Here is a 22,924-nt window from a genome sequence, read left to right as displayed (position 1 = left end):
ATTCTCTACGTAGATATATACTTGTCAAAATTTCTAAATCCCCATTTGTGACACGATAACGGTATTTTACTTTGAAGTTTACTGTTCTGAATTAGCAATACAGAACGGGACTGTGGTGGGCGTTCTGTATTAGTTCTGTATTAGCCCTGTATACAGTATTGTATTTGCCAACTATTCTGTTTCTAAAATACAGCACGGTCTAAAAATAAATCTGATTCAATATAGCAAATTACGTACAAATAGTAAATGCTGATGTTTTTCTATTATAAATTTTGGAAAAATACCCGGTATTTTCCTGAGAATGTAAAATGCCAAAATTTCTCAATAACTTTTTAAAAATGTATTCCACACAGAATCTACACGTAATTTCGATCCGAAGTAAAAGGAAAATTCGCAATAACGGAAAACATCCTCTACACGTAATATCGATCCTAACGAAACGGAAAATTCGCTGTAAACTGTAATTTTTTCATTGAATAAAAATGATATCCTATCATAGTGTGAAAGGATATCAAAATGATATCCTGTCACAGTGTGACGAATATCAGAAGTTCAGGAAAACTCTCCACTTCTCTTCCCATAATGAAGACTGCTGTAAAAAAACCAATAAAACAGTCAAAATTACCAAAAATATGTTGTTAAATCAATGTTCAGTGTTTTTTACCTCTCATAGATATGATGTCTCAATCGCTCAACTATGACATCACGAGCCTATGACTGTATGACAAAAAGACAGAGGCAAAGAAAAAATAGAAGAATTCTTTTTTAATGTAAAATTCAATGTTTTCTAGTTGAATATGGAGTTTATTTCACTCGTGAGACAGGATTTTTTATGTTTTCATGAGTGCGAAGCACTTGTGAAAATATCAACAATCCTGTCCAACTCGTGAAAAAAATAATATTCAACTACAAAACATTGAATATCCTCTATATACTTGAGCATCACAGCATTATATAATTATACATTTCGAAGACTTGATGTTATGACAATAAATTATATAAGATGATTATTTTCGTAATTCTCATTGGCTGAAAGGACGTCACATGATATTCCTCCTTTTGCGATAGCGACGTGAAAGCGCATCGGCGGAAAATGACATCGCACAACATACCGTTCGAATCCATTGAAGTTACGTAGAACGTGACGTCATAATATTAGAAGCATGTTTTTAACCATTGTGACATAATGGCAGTAAAGTCCATTTAGTTAGGACTGTGTTAGTGCATTTACTTTGAGTTGTTATATTATATATCTATTATGAACTTTAGTGAACGGTAAATATGTGGTTATAAGGACTCATGGCAATTGATATTGACCTCAGGCACAGAAAATGATAGCGACCTTGTAGGCTCGGTCGCCATCATTTTCTGTGTCTGAGGTCAATATCAATTGGCATGAGTTCTTATAACCACATATCGACACTCAAGTCAATAATGGTATAATATCTTACATTTGTAACGTCTTGATATCACTTTTCCTGTCTTACCTTTGTTAGTCTTGATATCATGACATTATGTCTTACTTTTGCAATGTCTCCATATCAGTGAAATACTCTGGAGAGGGACGTTAAACAGTATATAATCAACAATAATCTTGATATCACTTTTCCTGTCTTACCTTTATAAGTCCAAACAGAGAAGATTGATCCTTCCTGGTTATCTTTCTCTTTACTGACAACATCTTCAAACCTCCTGGTCATGTCCAACACAAGGATGAAGAAGGCCTTTGGTGTTACATAAATTTGGTGGCAAGCATAATATGCTAATTGCCCAGCAAAGTCCAACATGCTTACTGTTGGTAACTTTTCTATTTCAGACAAGATTTTTTCAAAAAGTCCATCCTTAACCATTGCTTGTGCCTCTGAGGAGAGAGCACTGGCCATTATTTCTACTCTATTCTCTTCTTCTTTTCCTTCAGTTAGTGACCTAGACATTTCGATTTTCTCTTCTTTCTGTTCGTTTTTGCCTTCAATTGGAGAACTCGACCTCTCAACATTTTTTTCTTTCTTTTCTTCTCTGCTATAAATTACTTCAGTGCTTTTATCAGTACTTCCTAGCCTCAAATTGTCTTCTTGTTCATTTGTATCGGAGATGTCAAATGCACTAGATGGGTCTGGTATCAAATCTGCAGTGTTTATCCTGATAAATGTCTTCAATGGTGAGTCATCATCTGCCACTATAAAAAAAAATTAAAGATTTTTTTTAAAGCACATCATTTAGTGGTTATATTTCTTTTTAATCAAAACTTATGATTAAGAAGATAAATTTTACTGAATGTATCATATTTTTTTTCGAATAAAGTATTCAATGCAAACTAGAACTGTCAAGACGGGACAATATATCCCCCGCTGGGTTTTTCAGAAGTGAGTTTTCCTTTATAAAGATATGTATCAAACACAAATTATGAAATTTTCTTCCAGTGACCTTGAATTCCCCAAATGACCTTGGGTCAAGATCATGACACACCCTTGGGTCATGGGCAATCTTTGTGTAAAGGGGAACCTACCAAGTTTATCCATTAGAAGGATATGGACCGGACACGAATTATGAAATTTTTCTTCCGATGACCTTGAACTTCCCCAAATGACCTTGGGTCAAGGTCTTGACACACCCTTGAGTCATGGGCAATCTTTGTGTGAAATAAAAACCTACCAAGTTTATCAATAAGAAAGATATGGACCGGACACGAATTATGACATTTTTCTTCCAGTGACCTTGAAGTTCCCCAAATGACCTTGGATCAAGGTCATGACACACCCTTAGGTCATAGACAATCTTTGTGTGGAGTAGTAGATTCTAATGTCCCTCTGTAAGAAAGATATGGACCGGACACGATTGCACAGACAGACGGACAGGCGGACGGACGGACAGATAGACAGTTAGACAGACAAGGTGATTCCTATATACCCCCCCCACCCAAACTTCGTTTTGGGGGGTACAATAAAGAAATACAAAATCCAACATCCTTTTTACAGTTTATAATTTTTTTTTCATATATCTTCACAGATTATTGATGGAGTAATTTTAGTTTAAGAAGCAGATTTCAAAGCATTAATTCATTTAATTAGAGCCCCCACTTTATCTTCTACCTTACCCCTGATCCAGGAGCCTTTAAATTCACAAGAAAAAGGATCCTTGTTAATTATCACTATGTACTATGTAGTTCATCTGCTAAATACCAATGAGCAGAGGAGATTTTCATAGAAATAATGCAGTTTCGCCTTATAATTAAAATAGCACCACCCTAAAATCCTAACTCCTGACCCAGGTGCCATGAATTTCATAATTTTCAAAGAGGCACCTTTCTTTATAGGGTTTGTATGGGAAATACCAGTGGTGGGCATTTTTGATTTTTTTTTTTAATACTTGGAATGGCAATTATGTTTGTGATTCACAAAAAAGCTTTATGTTCCAAACAAGCATCTTTCCTAAAGAGCAAATGTACAGAAATTGTTTTAAACCTTCTAAAATTCCATTTCTAACAATGAATAGATGTTGGTGGACTTCCAGTTCTGTTGACCCCCCCCCCCCCCCCCCGGGCCTCCTTATAATTTTAGTTGATAGCATTTATTATAACTTATCTATAAAAGCATGTGTGCTTGATTATGTTTATTTCTTTGGAAAAGCTAAGTGTCAGTGTGTAAAACTAGGTTTCATATTTTAAGACCACGGAACGTTAAATGACAAGATTGGAAAGATGCAGCTAACGTCATTTCCATCTGTTACAATCAAAACATTTAATGAAAGACAATGAAATAGGCGAGTACAATATTCGGACGGTCGAGGAAACATTGGATTGAAATTCGAGGATGAAATTTATTTTCAATCCACCTAAGCTACGCTAGAAGGCAAATTCTTACTGATTGACCCAGATGACAATTATATTCAATATCAGTATAGTTTGAAAATAATATATAATTATATAAGAATTTTCTGTCCAGTCTTTAAAGGAAATATATGAAGGGGCAAATATCTTATTTTTGTTTGATTTAATTTATGTATGTGTGCGGGAGTGGTTTTAACGATCTTGGAAATAAATAAGAAAGTTGTCAAACATTTTTAAATGAAGACGAATCTAAAGAAGCTCTTGTCATCCTAAAAATAAGTGGTACAAAGCATGATCTGACTCAACAATTTCTGACATCCCCTTGAATAAAATGGCCGTCACCTGACAAAAAAATGTCCTCTGTGACTTTTACCAGTCCTTAAGATTGTATTATAGGGTTAGGCTCATGTCAATATAAATTTCAACAACCAACATAAAAGAGGTTTTTTAAAAACATTATTTTAGTATATTTCAGTGTGATATCTTTCAGCAACATTGAATCATGATATTATTCAGATAATTTAAGAAAATCAAATAGATCTACAAATATGTGCCCTAGCTCTATTAACCCTGTATTATTGTAATTGTTCACTGCAAGCAACCTCCCTAACACTCACTGTGTTTGTAGGAGTATAGTCATGTACACCCAAAATAGATTTGTTAAAATATTTCCTTTCTATCCACAACATAGGATTTGGAGTTTGATCATTACTCTTTTTGCCCTAATCTAAAATTGTTCACGTAAACTGCCACTCTCCTTCCCTTGTGGAATAAAAAAAAATCTATATTAGCTGAGAAAGAAGATATACTTCTGAATCAGTGGTTATTCTGTGACTTTAATGAAGCCAACAAAATGACATTTCAGGCTTTCTGGAAAGCCAAGCTTGTATTTAAATCATTTTGAAAACAATGTAGAAATCAGAAGACAATGACAAATATGAATATTTTTTCATATAATACCAAGAGATTAAAAAAAACCATATTTGTAAGGAATGTGTCGTCTGTTCTTAATATTGCAGATAAATAAAATGTATATCAAAATTATTGATTTACGTTACTGATAAAATAAAATATCACTGATGGTGGATTGAAATGCGACTGTAAGAATTGCGTATGACCATAAAAACGTTTACGTCTTAGGCTTTCAAAACTTACTATTAATTAATCAGTACACTGTACTAATGGTGCATAAGTAGTGTCAATGCTGTCTATTTAGGTTTCGATTACCTTTTTGTGACTTTATCTCTGGCTTAGTTCTTAGGCTGTGTCAGACCATAATTCAGGATATACTGTAGTTACATTTACACAGCCACGTAGCATCGTTTTAGAAAATTGGGGTGCCAGCCAGAGAATTTTTTTTACTTACCTGAAAAAGTTGAGAAGGGAAAAATGAAAAGTTGCACAAAGTCGAAAATCCTTTTTCGTGGGGTGTTGAGAGTTTGGACCAACTCTTTTCAATTCCAACTTTCTTTTGTACCAATTTTCGACCTACAATACTACATTATCTAAAAGGAGGAAGGGGTAGAAAGTTCAAGGTTTCTCATTCCACATCACTATGTCCACTACTATAAATATCGCTTTGATATAAAAGTCTTCAAGTTCTAAATGTAGAGTTTTGGCAGGTCATACTTGAATCATTTATCACTTTTTCTGTTGTTTATCTGTTCTTAGAATCCATGTTTTCCCACACAAATAAATCAGTCCCTTCCATATAGAGAAAATGCCACATCAATAGTCTCAGAGTGAAGAAGGTTTTTCCATCCCGCCAATTCCTGTAAACGTTAAGATCGTCATCAATTAAGATGGTATTTTCAAATGTTCATCAGCATCAAACAAATTTTTAAAGCAATCCTTTAGATTGAATTTCAGAATCATTAATAACAAATACAAAAAGTTACTTACATTTCACTGGTTAAAATTCTTGCGTTCACTTACAGATCAGGACATATCTGCTTTGTTCAAGCACGCTAATTCCTATAAAAGTAAAGATCGTCATCAATTACAATTGTTTAATCAGCATCCCGGTATCGATAATTTGAAAGCCTACATGCATGTCATTACAATGTTGTGCATTTCACATTATAATTATTTCAATAACAAATACTATACTCACATTGAAAGGATTAAAATTCTTGCTTTCACTTAAACAGACTTATACGCTTTGAATTGTTCAAATGCGCGGTTAAAAAATAACTGTTTCCTTGGAGACCTATGAGTCACCTGCCGAGCCAGTGAATTTCACCAGTGACCTATTTATTTTGGAGCCCAAAACACAGCACTTTAAATTTGATTCAATGATGCTAAATATAGAATCTACCAAGATACAGAATTACTATACGTAATTCACAGACTTACAAGGATTGTCTCATAATTTCCATTCAATATAACATAGATCACATGTTTATATAATGGGTTGCTTATTACATTACCATCGATTTACAACAGATAAACCTAAATTGAGGAGTACTTTTCGCAATATTGGGCCAACGTTGAACCAGCATTTCATCTCAAACATTACATGCCATCTGTACGTGTAATCCCAATATTCCTACTATTGGCCCAACTCCAGTTCAGTCCAGCACGCCCAACACAGAGCAATGCATCATTTGATTGTCAACATTTATTAAGTTGGGCCAACGTTGGGCTAACATTGAATAACCAACAATAAGTGGCCACGTTTTGTGTCAACATGTACTCAGTTAGACCTACGTTGGGCCAACATTTCATACCCAACACACAATGGTCTTGATCCATGTCAACATTTACTCGGTTGGACCTATGTTGGGCCAACATCTTAATGTCCAACACAAAGTCGCTATATTTCTTGTCAACATGTTACTACAATGGGCCAACATTGGGCCAACATCACATGCCCAACACCGTTGGTTTAGCTTTTATGCCAACGTAAGTGAACGTTGGACCAACGTTGGGCCTACATTTGTTCCCCAACGCCAACACTCTACCAACCATACAACCAAAAACCAACGTTGGCCCAACGGAGTCATGCTATCTGGGCTGTTGCTATGTGTAATAAATACAACAAAAAGTAAACGAAACCTAAATGGACAATTCATCGAATGTTTCAGTGTCGCCGAAATATGGCTAAAATATTTTGGTACCAATTCTTGTACCGTTATTAGCAGATCTATTTTTGTACTCATATGAAACAGAATTTTTGAAAAATATTATGCGTGAAAATAAGAAATAATTGTTGTGGCTTTATGGGAGACTTACTGTCAATTAACAGTTGTAATTTCCATTGTTATGTCGACACGATATACCACAGAGTCTTGCACATCTGTTTCATATTTTGATATTTTACTTGAAGAAGCCATTAATGGTGATCCAACAACCAAGCTCTGTGATAAACGTGTTGACTTGAACTTTTTCTGTATTCTTACTTATGCAACAATATACATTCATCACCTGCATATGGAGTTAATAGATATGCAAAAGCATTCTCTATGTATAAACAATTTCTAAAACGGCTAAATTATTGACAAACAAGGTGATGAAACAAGTATCTCAGATGTCTCGTTTAAAGTCATTTTTTCGTTCTATGACTACATAAGTTCTATGGTCAATACAATGACCTTGTCAGCAAATACAATTTATCATTCAGTCAAATGCTGACTGACGTTTTTGATATAAATTGTTTGTCCATTATTTATTAACTTAATTGACGACGGATTTTTTTCGTTATTAACCGATCATGCAAAATGTTGACCCTACACGCAATGATTGATATTTTTGATGAAGGATTCATTCTTACTATGAAGGATATGGAGATAACGAACAGTATTGAATATCAAAGTCCATAAAACAATACAAAATAGGAGCAGAATAAACACGGACCTCCGAAACTCAGAGGTGGGATCAGGTGCCATGGAGGAGTTTTTAGTCATTAGCATATCCCGAAATTGTTCGAGCATAGAACATGCTCTTGCAAATCAAATCAATTCAGAAACATAAACCCCGTATGCTGGTGAAAAAGTACAGTACTGTGCAAGTAAGGGACTTTAATAAAAGAAAAAAAAAAATAAAGATATCATGTTTGTTATAGAGCGTTGTGTTAGATTACCATTTATGTCTTTTTCAAGTTCAAAATAAAAAACAGTGAAACAAACGTGTCAATTTCCTGTGTAAACGTTTGATCGTCAAAAGTAGTCAAACTCCATATCTAGGCATTGTTCTCCCTGATATTTTCAAATATTTTTTCATGAATATTTCTGCATCAACTATTTTATCCGTTTTTTGAACAATATAAAATATTTAATTTATGTTGCCTTAAAAAGATCTCAAATCAATTTAAGCTCCTATTTTCCAGTGCTCTTTGAGGATTTTTTTGTTTTCTCTAATACAAGGTACAGAATGCAAGTAGGGTCGGTCAGCAGGGGATGCTCACTTCTGCATGGTACCTAATCCTACCTCTGATTTTTAGAAGTCGGTGTTTGGTCTGCTTTATAGATATCAACAAACGGACTTTAAGGTTGAATAATGTTTGCTATCTCCATATTTTTCAATTATTTGAAACTTTATTTCCCCACTGTAACCCCATCTTGTCTTAAGGGACCAATTTCGGAAAATTTAGAATTTACACAATCTCAGTAAACTTCTTAAGTTTCACCTTTGCTGACACAGTGAATGTTGAGATTCTTTTTAGATAAGCCATCCTATTTTTCCTTCTCAGCTGTTTTGATTATCTCCCTTGCAAAGGGACTTGGTCCTTTATTTTTGGTCCTTTATATCTTGGTCCCCAGGTTTCAACTCAGGTGAGCTTAAAACAAAGTAGTGAACCAAAGTGCTGTCTTCCTTTCATACATTCTATTAAAGATGACATTCATCAAAACTAAAAAGAATATATCCCAGGTTAAGCAAGATATAAAGGACATAGCAAACGAAGAAAAAATCAATCTAGTTCACAAGCATATAAACATGTACCGATACTGACAGACATACAGTATACAATCAGCTCAACTTACTTCGGGTTCTGTTAAAGGTTTAACAATAAGTATGAATTGAAATTATTACTTTAAGATATATCATAATATACAAAACAAAAAAAGATTAAAATTGAAATCATTAAAAGAATAAAAATGTACAAAACACTGGCTGTAAACATGCAGGTTGATCTCAGTGATGTATACATTGTGATGTTATTACAATATACGAGTACTTCAAAATTCAACCAGCATGAGTTCATAAAACAGAATTTTATGATTTTTTTACATTGATATTTCTATCAATTTTGGGTTGCAAGTTGTGTAGTAGAATTGATAGAAATATTTCTTATTTATAAACTACATAAATTAAATATATTTCATCAGCTTAATAAACAACATTTATTACATAAACTACAAAGATGAATCGGAAATCTGTTTCTGAGAACTGTATATAATGCCTTAAATAACGATATATGTGTCTAATACAATCAACAATTAAAATGTGTCTGACGAATGTTATCAGGCATAAGATAATTAAGTTATGTGACCGATATACATGTACTTCTATACAGATCTGTACTTACAGCTACTCTAATTCAGTACAAGTGGTCGATACACAGGTCATTGATACACAATAGTTTAAATCAACTCTAATTCAGTACAAGTGGTAATAACACATAATAATGATTCATTACTATTTAAAACAATTTTAATTCAGGACAAGGGTAGTGAAACATAGCATTGATACACAAATATTAATAACAGCTCTTATTCAGTACAAGTGGTAGAACAAACATGGCGCTGATGCACATTTTTTTAAAAACAACCCTAACTCAGTACAGGTAGTAGTAACACAGACAATTGATACACAATTAAATTGTGTAAAACATCTCTTATTCAGTACAAGTAGTAGTTTAATAGATCCCAAATTAATTTAAAGGCAGGTTTTACAAGTAGACTTTAAATGACCATCGAGGAATTTTAATTCCATTTAAAAACCCAATTTAAAAGAGAAAACACACAATAAGATAATTTAGAACTACATCTTAGATATTGTTGCACAGCAACGCAACGGGATTTTACACAGTATATTAACATGACAATGATGGGTTTGGATACAAGTTATAGGCACTTTAATTTCAGGATTACATGTATACATGCATGCTACAAATCAAAATCTTTTGAAACATCCAACATAAACTATAATTGGATTTTGTAATAATTCCATGATGGCTCTAATCTTTTAACCTCAAGTATTTCAAAACATAAGCCTCTTTCTATATTTCATTTTTAAATATCATCCATGCAAAGACATTTGTATTTTATATCTATCATTATCTAAAATCATTTTAAATCTTGAATTCAGAGTGATCAGTAGGCAAATTAGATTTTTGAACAAGATAAACAAATATCAATTCATCATATCAAGTCCCCTGAATTCAATCATTTAAATTTCATTGTTGATTCTCTTTCAAGTAAAACATACAATTCTTTAGAATTCTGCATCATTTCATGAGTTTCTTATTTATACAAAATGTAAGACCCTTGTTAACCTTGAACACTATTTCGAATTCTAACATATTAAAGTTGTCTTAAATTTCTCTCAATGTTCTTGTATTTTAAACATCCTCAACTTCCTTTCTCAAGGAGAGTGTTTTAGTATCCTTAAGGATGTCCAAGTTCTTTTTTCCAGTAACTATCTATATTCTTTGGAAAATTGTTTCAAATGACACTCGTTTTTTAAATCTCACATGGTTTGACCACTTTTGGGCATACATTCTTGTCGTGTTCAATTTTGCTTTAATTTCGTCATATCTGACTTAATGTCTTGTACATCTGACACTAATTTCTTCAACATTTCATATTGTTCCCTTGCATCTTCATCTTTTAAAGTAAGAGTGTAGATGCTATTAAGGTTATCAAAGTACTTCTTTTTAGTAAAGACTTCCAATCTTCGGCAGATATCTGACATCGTCGACCAGATGTCATCGAATTCTGTCTGAGAGGTGGAGGCTGAGCTCACATGTGCAGTCAAACTGTTTCGGATTAACCTAATTCTCTCGATATCGTCACCAACTGTCACCTCTCCTGCTGCAGGCTCTTCTCCCCAATTTCCTTTTGTTGGTTTAGGGATCGTTGAACAAATGTTTCTTATCATCTTGTATGTTAATGAAATATCAAATTTCTTATAACCAGAAGTTTTTGCTTTTTTCAAGAGATCCTCTTGATCTGAGTTCAACTTCAGATTCGTTCTCTTTTTGTTCGATAATAAATTCACCTTGTTTTCAATATCAGAAGGGGGTACTTCTGACTCTAGTATATCTCTGTAAGCGTGATTTAACACGTCGTTCATTGCCATTCCAAGTTTTGCAAATCTTGATCTACCCTCGAGGTCTTGTCCACCAGAGGCCACTGGAGACCTTGAATCAATCATCTCTCTCTGAAATACAGGTACACATAGTTATCATGTCTATAATAATGAAGTAAACTTTGCAGAAAGATGATAACAGTGTAGAATGATTCTTTATGTACATGTATGTAGCAAAGCAAGAAAAAAGAAATAAGTTTATAATATTTTTTTCAGAAATACATGTTTGAGAAAGTTTCCAACAATTTAATTTGAATCATGTTTTAAACCAGAGGCCAAAGTTTAAAGATTTTAAAAGAGCACTATTGCTAGTTTTAACTATACACTAACATGATTATTGTAATAACGTAGCGCTCACTAAGAAGCTGATCAAAGGAACAAAAACAAAAAAAAAAAAAACAAGAGGCCCATGGGTCACATCGCTAATCAGAGCACAGTAGCTAGGAATAAAGCAAAACAAGAGGTCCATGGGTCTAATCAGAGCTAGGAATAAAACAAAATTCACATCAGTATTGAAGCGCTTTCATGGAAAGGGGGGGGGGGGGTAAAATAAAATTATCTGATAATGCTCTCATATGAATACATGTATAACACTATACAATTAATTACCCCTTGTGAGGTCAACATGGTGAAATAAGGACCCGAGACCTGACCCATGAGGTGACCTGACCTGACCGAGGCCGCGTAGCGGCCGAGGTCAGGTCAGGTCAGGTCATCGAGTGGGCCAGGTCGAGGGTCCTTATTTCACCATGTTGAACTCACAAGGGGTAATTAATTGTTTTATTATACCGATATATATATAGAAAAGATTGAATTTCGAACCGTTGTCAATTCTTCTTTTCATCGGGATCGGGATTCGCTACAGACCGGATAGTGAAGTTGTTTACACTGACGTCTGCAAGTCGTGTAAGTGTTTGCATAATGCTTTACTGATTAAAACAATATTTGGTTGATAGCGACATACATTGTTATAACTAACGATTACTTTTCCTCTACACAGTCAAAATCTAACATAGAATTCAACTCTTTAAAGAGCCGCCTCTACATTCTATTGAACTGAATTTTAACGATATATTGAAACGATATATTGTAACGATAAAATTTTACCGTATTCTGTATGTAATGCAAAACAGACCATGCACAATTTTAAAAACGTTTTTTCTTTCCGAATAATTAGTATTTTATGCATTAACTTCACTCAAAAACAAATTTTTGATTAAGCGGTCATTAAAAATAATGACCGGGTCATTATATCCCACGTGCAATGATTCCTAGGTCAGAATTGCTGTAAACAGTACCATTTGGAGTCATTGTTGTGTTTTAAAGTTTTCTTACCAGCCAATCAAATTCGAGTATTATCAATAAAGGTATAATAAATAGTTTTGCTGTTGTAGTGGTCCTGGAGGAGCCGGGGACGAATTCCCCGATAGCCTCCGATCACGTGTCCAGTAATGATGCGGACTATGACGTAACCCTCTCTCTCTCTTGTGCTGATTGTTGAACCGACCGGACGTGTCATCTCATTGTCTGTTAGTCACTGTATTATTGTTGATATATATTTGGCGACCACTAACTTATTAAACGTGCGGAATTTACCATAGTGTTTCTGATATCCGCCATCACAGATATATGTAGCCAAAAAAACACTATATTGACGCTGTGATCCAGGGTTTTTTGTCTGGGCAGCGGGGTGCCGGCCTAACCACGTGTTGTTAGTGCCGTCGCCATCTTGAATTTTTTGTGACTTTTTATTATGTAAGGCAAATTTATAAGGTTGAAGTCTTTGTGCATTTAGTTAATTGTTGTGTACTTTCAGCGGATTAGCCGCGAGGTATTTTTATGTGTTTTTAATAAATTTATCTTGTGGTTTGGTGTGTATTATGGACCGTGAGATTAGCTCGTTTGGTCTGGGTAGGGGGACTTTGAGACCCGAGGGGGGCTGGTATGCTCGCGGAGGGGGAGGAGACCGGATTGGTCTGATAGGTACCCCGTTAGAGTGCAGTCCAGGGAAAGTCCCGCCTGCTAAGAGTGTGAAGTCCGTCCCTGGTGTTGCTAGTACACCAATGCCCCAGGGGGGGGAGTGCCCCGGATAATATCACTCAGTATGGGGAGGGGGACATGTCACTCACTCAGGGAGCTATTTCGGAGGGTCCAGGGGAAACACCCGGATGGTCCGCATTTTATTCCCTCCTCCAGGAACGACAGCAGATACTGGAGGGAGCGGTTGACCGAATCCAAGGGGAAATGGGTACAGTACATAGAAGGATGGACACCCTAGGTCAAGATATTGGTATAGTACATAAAAGGGTGGATACCCTAGGTCAAGATATCGGGGCCCTGAGAGGGGATATAGATACCCTGGGAACCAATGTGTCAGAGCAGCTGGGGTCTATGGGATCCCACATAGGTGCCTTGGAGACAAATATGTCAAAACAGGTTGGGTCTTTGGAGACAAATATGGGGGGCCAGTTGGGTAATATCACACTAATGTTGGCTGGAATGATGAAGGCCAGTCAGCCCCAGTCACCCCCGCCCATGCAGGATAATAGAGTCAGTCAGTCAGTAGTGACTAGTAGCCAGGGGAGTCCTTGGGTCCCTAGCGCACTACCCGGACATCAGATGCCTGCAAGTACCCCAGTAGTGTCCGCACATAGCGGAGAGTCTATATCTGTCTCTGTGGGGGGACCCAATGTACACATGTCTCAAGGTCATTCCCTATCATCATTTGGCAATGACAGTTTAGCCTCGGGACTTCCGAGTACTATTACTTTGGGTTCATTCGCGTCAGGGGGGACCGATTACCCAGTGCTTCCCAGCACGGTCCCACCGGTTCCGGGTCAGGTTGCATGGTGCACCCGAGTGGGTACTTCCGCGACATTGCCCTTAGCGTTCGCGCATCCTAGTGTTTCTAACTCGAGTGGTCAGGGCGCTGGCCACTATGGTAGGTTGGTTGGGGAGTCAGTTACATTAGGGGGTAGTTCGTCGTTTGTACCTAGTTATGGGGGTTTGCATAATGCAGGACAGGGTCATTCGCTAATGACCACCGAGTATCAGAGCCCACTGCCAAGTTTACTTCCCGCTGCCTGGTACCCGTAGCTGTGTCAGTAAGAATATTCCGGCCGAGGTCAAAGGGGTGAGATATAACGGGGATGTAGAATGGGGACCCTTCTACTCAAAGTTCTCCACTATTGCCGAATATCATCAGTGGAGCGATCCCGACTCTCTGTTTGCCCTAAGTCTCACGCTAGAGGGGGCAGCTCTTAAGTACTTTGATATCCTCAGACGCCGAGGCGCGCTGTTAAGTTTCCGAGAGGTCGTTCTCCGGATGGAGGAGAGATTCGGTAAAACTTCCCTCAGAGCCGCCTCACAGCTGGAATTCAATTCTATCTGCCAGCGAGCGGACGAAGCTATAGAGCAATGGGGGGACCGAGTTATGGACACTGCCCAGAAAGCGTTTGGTGGCGGTACTTCGCCAGAGGTCTTCCAAGAGCAGATAATCGTTCGTTTTGCTCTTGGGTGTAATGACGGCGAGGCGGGGCAGCAGTTAATAAATAAACCCCCGGGGACTCTAGAAGAAGCGATTAAGAGAGTTAAAACTTATCAGCTTAGTCGCAGAGCTTTAGCCCGCCGGCCGAGAGCGGTAAGGTCGCTCTCTAGAGACCGTCATAATGACCGGAGTCAGTCGCCAAATCCGAGTTATTATCGGGCCAGATCAGATTCTGAGTGTCAAGATCTTTACGTGGCACGCAGAGAGCGCTCGGAGTCAAGGGACCGCTCTAATCGTGCCAGCGGGGACCGTCCTTATCGTGCCAGCAGGGGCCGTTCCCCTGATCGTGCCAGCAGGGACCGTTCCTATGATCGTGCCAGCGAGGACCGTCCTCGCCGTGCCAGCAGAGACCGTTCTGATCGCCGTGCCAGCAGGGACCGCTCCGAGTCGCCGGATTGGGCCTCAGGTAAGAAACATTACTCCAGTGACTCGGAGGACCGCACCCGAGGATCAAGTCCCGAGCGAGGATCCTCGAAGGATCCGTCACCGAATAGGGGCCGTTCTCGCGCACCGAAGCCTATTATATGCTTTGAATGTCAAGAGCCAGGGCACTTGCTTCGCGACTGCCCGATCCGCCAGCGAAGGCGTAGATCGGGGACCCCGAAGCCTTGTCTGAAGTCATCGAGTAACAAAACTAAAGACAAACATAATGCGTCAGACCATGAAACAGATGTCAAGTTCTATGAACCGAATGTGAACGCGACCTATGTAATTCCGTCTGTTAGGTCCGGTAGTCAAACCATTGGTTCAGGGGCGTGGCGTATTCCGATAAGAGTAGGAGGCCAACAAGTGAAAGCAACCATCGACACAGCAGCCGATATAACCATAATATCAAGCGAAGTTTACAAGTCTTTGAGGCCGCAGCCCGAAGTTATAAGCGATACTAATGTTAGGCTAGCTGGCGAGGGAGCTGGTATGACCGCTCAGTATCTCGGTTGTCTTAACATACGCATCGGGGATTATGATTTTGCTCACCCGATCTATGTTGGTTCTCTGCAGGATGAGATGCTCTTAGGAATAGATTTCCTGCGTAAGCATGGTGTAGAAATTTCATGTGAAGCCGGTACTTTAAGGGTCAAGGGCATCGACACTACATTTGCTATGAGTGTTGATGAATCAGTACCAGTACTCGATGCGGTTTCAGTCCGCAGAGTGCGGATCCCCCCGCACACTGCTCAGATCATCGAGAGTACCCTTAGTTCCGATATGCCAGAGTTTATGCTGGAGCCAGCCAGCATATTTCCGCCTGGTATAGTAGCTTCGCGGACATACAACAGTGCAGGAAACAGAGCCAAGCTGTGCATCTTGAACTTGACAGACCGAAGTCATATTGTTAAGACAGGCACTAAGGTGGGGAAAGCAGTCCCCGCCGATCTAGTTGATGATGCTAGACCCACAGTGCGGCGTGTAACCTTTGAGGGGGATAAGACTTATGACCATATCACCCCACTCTTAGAGCAGTTAAATAAGACCGCGCCTGTGGAAGTCAGATCTCAGGCAGCGGAGCTAGTCAAGAAATTTGCCGACGTCTTTGCTACTGATGACCTTGATCTCGGAATTTTTTCCGAGATCGAACACCGAATAGACACCAGTAACGCGTCTCCTGTCAAGCAGCGGATACGACGCACCCCCGCTGTTTTTCAAGGGGAGGAAGAGGGTCATCTCGATAAGATGTTGAAAGCCGGCGTCATCCAGCCATCTTCTTCAGACTGGGCGTCCGCCCCAGTTCTGGTCCGGAAGAAGGATGGCAGCGTCCGCTGGTGCGTGGATCATAGAGCCTTGAATAAGGTGACAGTCAAGGACACGTACCCTCTGCCACTCATCGAGGAGTGCATGGACACGCTAGCGGGAAACCGCTGGTTCTCCAAGCTTGACGCTAATGCGGCTTACTGGCAGGTTAAGATAGCTCCGGAAGACCGGAAAAAGACTGCCTTTATAACAAAATACGGCTTATTTGAATTTACTAGAATGGGATTTGGTCTGTGTAATGCCCCCGCGACCTTCGCTCGAGCCATAAATTTGGTGTTACACAGACTTAACTGGAAGATCGCCTTAGCTTTCTTAGACGATATCCTGGTCCTAGGATCTTCCGCACATGCTCACCTTGATAACCTGCGACAAGTGTTTGAGCGGTTCCGAGCATATGGCCTTAAATTCAAGCCTCGGAAATGCGAGCTGTTTAAGACTAAGGTCGAGTTCCTTGGTAGAACCGTTAGCGAGCACGGAGTTGAGATGGGGGATCAGTACATCGAGTCAGTGCGTGACTGGCCAGTTCCGCGTGATGTTAAGGGCGTAGAGCGCTTTCTTGGCTTCGCCAATTATCACCGTAGTTTTATCCCTCACTTCTCCAGAATTGCGGCTCCGCTATATGCGGTTACCGGAAAAAGTGGTTTCCGGTGGGGTGACGAGCAACATAATGCTTTCGAGGAACTCATTCAGTTAATGACTAGACCTCCAGTTCTAGCGATACCGAACAGTACAGGTCATTTCATCCTGGATACTGACGCCTCGGATTATGCCGTAGGCGGGGAATTAAGCCAAGTCCAGGGTGGGAAAGAAAGAACAATAGGGTATGGCAGTGCTGTGCTATCCGCAGAGCAGCGCAGGTATTGTACTACTCGTAAAGAGCTATTGGCGGTTATTAAGTTTACCAGACAATTCCGCCATTACCTGCTGGGTCGCGAGTTCACAGTCAGGACCGATCATCAAAGCCTGGTCTGGCTAATGAACTTCAAGCATCCGCAGAACCAGATTGCTCGATGGCTCGAGGAATTGAGCCAGTACAACATGCGGATCGTACACCGCCCGGGAAAGAAGCATGTGAATGCTGACGCTCTGTCCCGGGACATACCCGATTCATGCCAGGGGTACTCGACGAGAATTAGGGTCGAAGACTTGCCCTGCGGCGGATGCCGTTATTGCCGCCGAGCCCACGAGCGCTGGCATGACTTTGACACCGAAATAGACGATGTAATTCCTTTGTCCCAACTCTTTGACGAAGCGCCTGTGCCAGCGGAAAGTCCGTCCGCTGAGGGGGGTAACTGTGATTCGTTACATCCCACTCTTCGTCAGGCCATTGTGTCTAGTTCTTGGGAAGATACTCCCTCGACTGCGAGTGCTTCTGCACTTCCCAGTTTTCAGATTAATGTCAGTGGGGTGTCGAGTCTAGATCCCAAGATTGAGGCAGTTAGTCCTCAAGTCTCTCAGTTAACAGGTGACACTGCGGGAATTTCCCTATCTTCATACAGTCCCGCAGACCTAGCTCAGAAACAGAAAAATGACAAAGCTATAGTATACCTAAGACAGTACTTAGAGTCTGGAGACTTACCTACCGAAAGTGACTTAATTATCTGTAGTCCGGAAGAGAAGTGCTATCTTCTGGAGCGAGACTGTTTTTATCTCGACGAGACAGGGGTTGTTTGGCGAGAACCGGATGACTCGGATGCGCCCCGTCGGCTCCTAGTGCCGCGGAGTCACCGATCCGAGATCATGCACCTATGCCATGACATACCGTCCTCTGGTCACCAGGGAATTCAGAGAACTAAAGAACGACTTAAGCAACAGTTCTACTGGTGGCGCATGACAAAGGACATTAAGTTATATGTCAAGACTTGCGACGTATGTGCGAGGAATAAGCGAGGTTCGTTGCCGAACAGATCAGAGCTCAAGAGCTACCAAGCCGGAAGCCCGATGGAGAGGGTACATTTAGACTTTCTCGGGCCGCTTCCCCGAACTGATAGCGGGAACGAATACATACTTATGATGGTAGATAACTTTACCAAGTGGGTAGAATGTATTCCGCTTCCGTCTCAGACAGCGGAAGTTACCGCCCGTTCCGCTATCAATGACTTTTTTTCTCGATTTGGCTATCCTTACGAAATCTTTACAGATCAGGGCCGTAACTTCGAGAGTGAGCTGTTCTGTAAGATTTGTGCCATGTTAGGGATCCATAAAGCCAGGACCACACCCTACCGTCCGTCAGGGAATGGCCAGGTAGAGCGCTACAACCGCACTCTAATGGACGCGGTTCGTTGCTACGTAGATGGCCAGCCCAAGTCATGGGATAAGTACCTAGGCCCATTGGCTGGAGCGTTGCGGTCCGCGGTAAACCGCCATACTGGATACACTCCAAATCGTCTCATGCTGGGTAGAGAAGTAAATATACCAGCAACCTTGATGTTCGCCCCACCGCCTTCCACGTCTTTTCAAAATGGGGAGGAGGGTGAGGTCGACAAGTATGTACGTGATCTAGAAGAGAATGTTCAGAGCGCGCACGACATTGCCCGCGGAAAACTAAAAGTCGCGCAAAAGGCAATGAAAAGGTCTCATGACATTAAGGTCCTTACCAGTAAGTTCAAGGTCGGAGATTTGGTCTACTGGCGCCGCAATGCGGGAAAAAAGGTAGAGTCAGTATGGAGGGGTCCTGGGATAATAACCGAAGCTAAATCGGACACGATATTTGTTGTAAAATCTCGGCGCGAGGTGAAGGTCATGCACCATGACAAGCTTAAAAGGTGCGAGTCCAGGCAACTCCCCAAATGGTTAATAAACTATAAGAATAGGTTGCCCGGACAGTCAGTAGCCCGAGATGGGGATAGTTCTCCTACGCATGATGTGGTAGCACCGCTGGGGACCGCAGACTCAGGAATTAGTCCTGAGAGCCCGGGGAGTGGGGGTCACTCAAAATCTAGCCCCAAACCAGCGGAGTCATTAGGTCCGTATATGGGTACTCGCAAACGGGCTAGGGAAAGATTAGATCAATCTAAACAACCCCAATCGCCCAAGAGACCTAGAGCCACTAGGTGGACTAGAACCAAGAAAGATTGTGTTTGCGTAAAGTCTAATCCCAAGGGGATGATGGTGCAGTGCGACAACTGTCGGGACTGGTTTCACCCAGGGTGTGTAGGGATAAGTGAGGACTATGCCAAGTCGATACCTCAATATATCTGCCCCGAATGTAGTCCCGTCGGAGTCGACACTGGTTAGTTAGAGTAGTTAGGTTTCCGCAATGATGCGGAAGCATGTGCAAGTCTCAGTTGGGTTTACATCAGGTTAAGGTAGACTTGTACATGAATTAGTAAGTTAGACATAGGTTGAATAATCTTACCTGTCTTTGTAGGTTCATAAGTGATGTCTAAGGAAGTTGATGAGTTTGTCTTTGAGGGCGGAAGCTCCGCCGAGGTAGAGATGCGGGAACGCAGCGACGCGGATTCAGAAGTGGCCGCACCGGCGAGTGATGCTGAAGTGCAGGAAGGGAACCTCAGAGGTGCCAGAGGTTCGTGCTGGCGGAGTTCTTCCGCCAGGCGATGTTCAGTACCGGGATGATATTGGTTGTGAAGGGAACAGCGGATGACCCTTTGGACCGCGTCCCTCCACAAGATTGCCTTACCCTGATGGACGGGATGTTTGTTCCCATCCTAGTACCTATCTTTGTCCGTGGTTTCACTGGTGGACCGGAGCAAGTGAAGCTCAGGGTGGAGTCTGGCAGACCCGTATTCTTTGGAATAGGAGGTCAAATCGCGGATATGTCCGCGACACAGTTATCGGGAGTCAGAGCTATTCCTATGGACCGACTGTTAGTCGAGTCGGACAGTCCTGATTTTCCTTGTGGGGTTGAAGCGCCGATGGGCCCCAGGCACATCGGAGAAGTGTACCGTCGAATCGCCGCAGCGAGGGGACAGGACGTCGCCTTGCTAGCGGGTCTTGTCTTCAGGAACTTTAGAGTGTTCTTTGGACCCCAGTTGAGGGGATTCTTATAAACTAGTGCTGTTATAGCCGGGACGTATAGCCCGAATTACTTACCTGAGTTTACCTGAATCGGGAGCAGATAGTTCTGATGTCTTAGCCGCACTATAGATGTCGCCTTAGATGTACTAAGCAGAGCCTATCCAGATGTATCAACGTTGGACCACTTGGTAGACGACATGAGTAGGATGGTAACAACGAGGGACCTCGTGGTGTTCCGAGACGACGCGGAGGATGAGTGACTGTGTGATATGAAGTGTTAAATCTGTGATTTTTATTATTATAGAGACATTAATGTTTAAAGCTTTATTATTGTGTGAATGCATGTGTATGTATGTGAGATAGGCCCTGTTAGGTGTTAACTTTTATTGATTGTACATCTTAGTTGTTCCATTGTATATATAGTACGGGCTGGGACGCCCTGTTATAAAATGGGGAGGAGTGTAGTGGTCCTGGAGGAGCCGGGGACGAATTCCCCGGTAGCCTCCGATCACGTGTCCAGCAATGATGCGGACTATGACGTAACCCTCTCTCTCTCTTGTGCTGATTGTTGAACCGACCGGACGTGTCATCTCATTGTCTGTAAGCCACTGTATTATTGTTGATACATATTTGGCGACCACTAACTTATTAAACGTGCGGAATTTACCGTAGTGTTTCTGATATCCGCCATCACAGCTATATGTAGCCAAAGAAACACTATACTGTTCTTGAACAGTATATTTTTCCTATTTATAGGGGTATTCATTTGAAAAAGATTTGGCCCCCATTGTGGCCCCCAGCACTACCTCCTGGGGCCTCATTTTAACCAGTTTGACTTTACAGTACCCGTGGATGCCTTAATGTGATATAACTAATCATTTATTGTTCCTATGTAAAACATGAATATTTACACTACCTGAGTATGCTTCAATTAAGATACCACTAATCATAAATTTGCTGTTCTTAGAAAGAAGACTTTTACAGAATTTCCTATGTATTCATATGTTAAACTTTGAACACTTATCGCAGCCCAACCTTATCCCCCGGGGTCATAATTCGAAAAAAATTAAATTTATACAAACTGATGATGCTTCCATGTAAATAAATAATCAGTGATGGCTTTGGAGTCCTTGAAAAGGCATTTTTTCCTATATATGTCTATTTTCAAACTTTAATCCCTTATTGTGGCGGCACCTTTACCAAGGGGTCCTAATTTTAACAAGCTTTAATCTACACTACCCGAAGATAATTCCATATAAATATGACCAATCATGGCTTTGCTTTTCCTAGCACAAGACTTGAAGAGTTTCCCTATGTATTTCCTATATTTCGAATTGTATTCTTTATGTTAAAATCAATCATCCATTGTGGCTGCACACTATCCACTGAGGCTCATGAAGTAAGCAGATTTGAATTTACCCATCTACTCCGGTTTTTTTGCTTCCATATGAATATGATCAACGATGGCTTTGCTGTTCTTGTTTATTTTTTGTTGTTTATTATTTTTTTGTTGTATTTTATTATTTATTGTTTAGTTTTTGTGTGAATGTATGGTTGTTTAGTTTCTGTTTATTATTTTTTTGTTGACTATGTTTTGACGGTAGTGGGTTACCATAGACGGGTGTAGTGTGTAAACTATTTTTAGCGTGAGGCGTGAGTATAAAAGTGACCGGTTAGGCCAGAGTGGTCAGATAAGGGAGCGGTAACAACACCAGCCGTATGCCACGTTTGTACTTGTCCTATACGTTCTCAGGGTGTGGCGAATTCTACAGTTTATAGGGACTGTTTAACTGGTAGCCATAAGAATAAGAAAGGCTTGTTTAAACTGGCATATTTTTCTGTCTTCCCTATCTCACTAGCCGGTAAGCGTATTTGTTTTGTTGGTCAGTTTTCACTGCTTTAAGTATGTTCTTTTGTTTTGTTTTTTCTCTGTGTAAAGTTATTCTAGGGTTAGTTAAACGTATGATATTTTCAGTGCGTACAGCGTAATTAGACGCGAGGAGTGTTTAGTAAATACTCGACGACTAAGGTTTTATTTGTCTTTAAATTACAAAGCTTAATTGTCATACTAATTTAACACTTTATATGGTTCACGATTTGAGTAATTTGATCGTATGTTTTGTACATTTATTGTGTGAAGTTCTAAAATTGGATTCACAACTTTTCATGTCATCGTATGCAAAGTGAAAGTAGAACGAGTACATGTAATACATGCATATCCTTTCGTATTTAATTATGCCCTTGTTGAAATAATTGCATAAATGTTGTTAAAAGAGTATGAACCATTAGATGTTTTGTTTAAATTACGTTTTTCACCAGTAGTTTACCTGTATTGTGCAGACATGTGTTGTAGGCTTGCAGACAGTCTATTTTTCTATTTACATGGCAGCGCATTGCATTATGGTATACCTCCGGTTTATTTTACTCTTGATCAGCGGTGTATATTTATACACCCTTGGGGTTTTGTAATGAAGCAAAAATGAACAGTTATAAGGTAATTAATTAATTAATTA

The 22,924-nt window shown here is 40.1% G+C and overlaps 2 protein-coding genes across 2 annotated transcripts; one reads left to right on the top strand and one right to left on the bottom strand.

The window, feature by feature from the left end:
- Positions 1 to 527: 527 nt before the first annotated feature.
- Positions 528 to 3,497, bottom strand: LOC134281585 (uncharacterized). Its single transcript, XM_062764025.1, has 3 exons — positions 3,462 to 3,497; positions 1,619 to 2,176; positions 528 to 592 (listed from the first exon to the last, which is right to left on the bottom strand). The coding sequence occupies exons 2-3, from the start codon at positions 1,932 to 1,934 to the stop codon at positions 528 to 530; spliced, it is 381 nt and encodes a 126-aa protein (XP_062620009.1). The 5' UTR covers positions 1,935 to 2,176; positions 3,462 to 3,497.
- A 9,138-nt stretch (positions 3,498 to 12,635) lies between these two features.
- Positions 12,636 to 21,025, top strand: LOC134281493 (uncharacterized metal-dependent hydrolase HI_0081-like). Its single transcript, XM_062763959.1, has 2 exons — positions 12,636 to 12,666; positions 19,960 to 21,025. Exon 2 carries the CDS (start codon positions 19,991 to 19,993, stop codon positions 20,441 to 20,443), a length of 453 nt encoding a protein of 150 aa, XP_062619943.1. The 5' UTR covers positions 12,636 to 12,666; positions 19,960 to 19,990; the 3' UTR covers positions 20,444 to 21,025.
- Positions 21,026 to 22,924: the final 1,899 nt, after the last annotated feature.

The sequence above is a fragment of the Saccostrea cucullata genome, unplaced genomic scaffold (genome assembly GCF_032062105.1).
Source record: "Saccostrea cucullata isolate Sc308-1 unplaced genomic scaffold, CSIRO_AGI_Scuc_v1 ctg3936, whole genome shotgun sequence".
Classification (NCBI taxonomy): Eukaryota; Metazoa; Mollusca; class Bivalvia; order Ostreida; family Ostreidae; genus Saccostrea; species Saccostrea cuccullata.
This window is presented reverse-complemented; position numbering and strand designations above follow the sequence as displayed.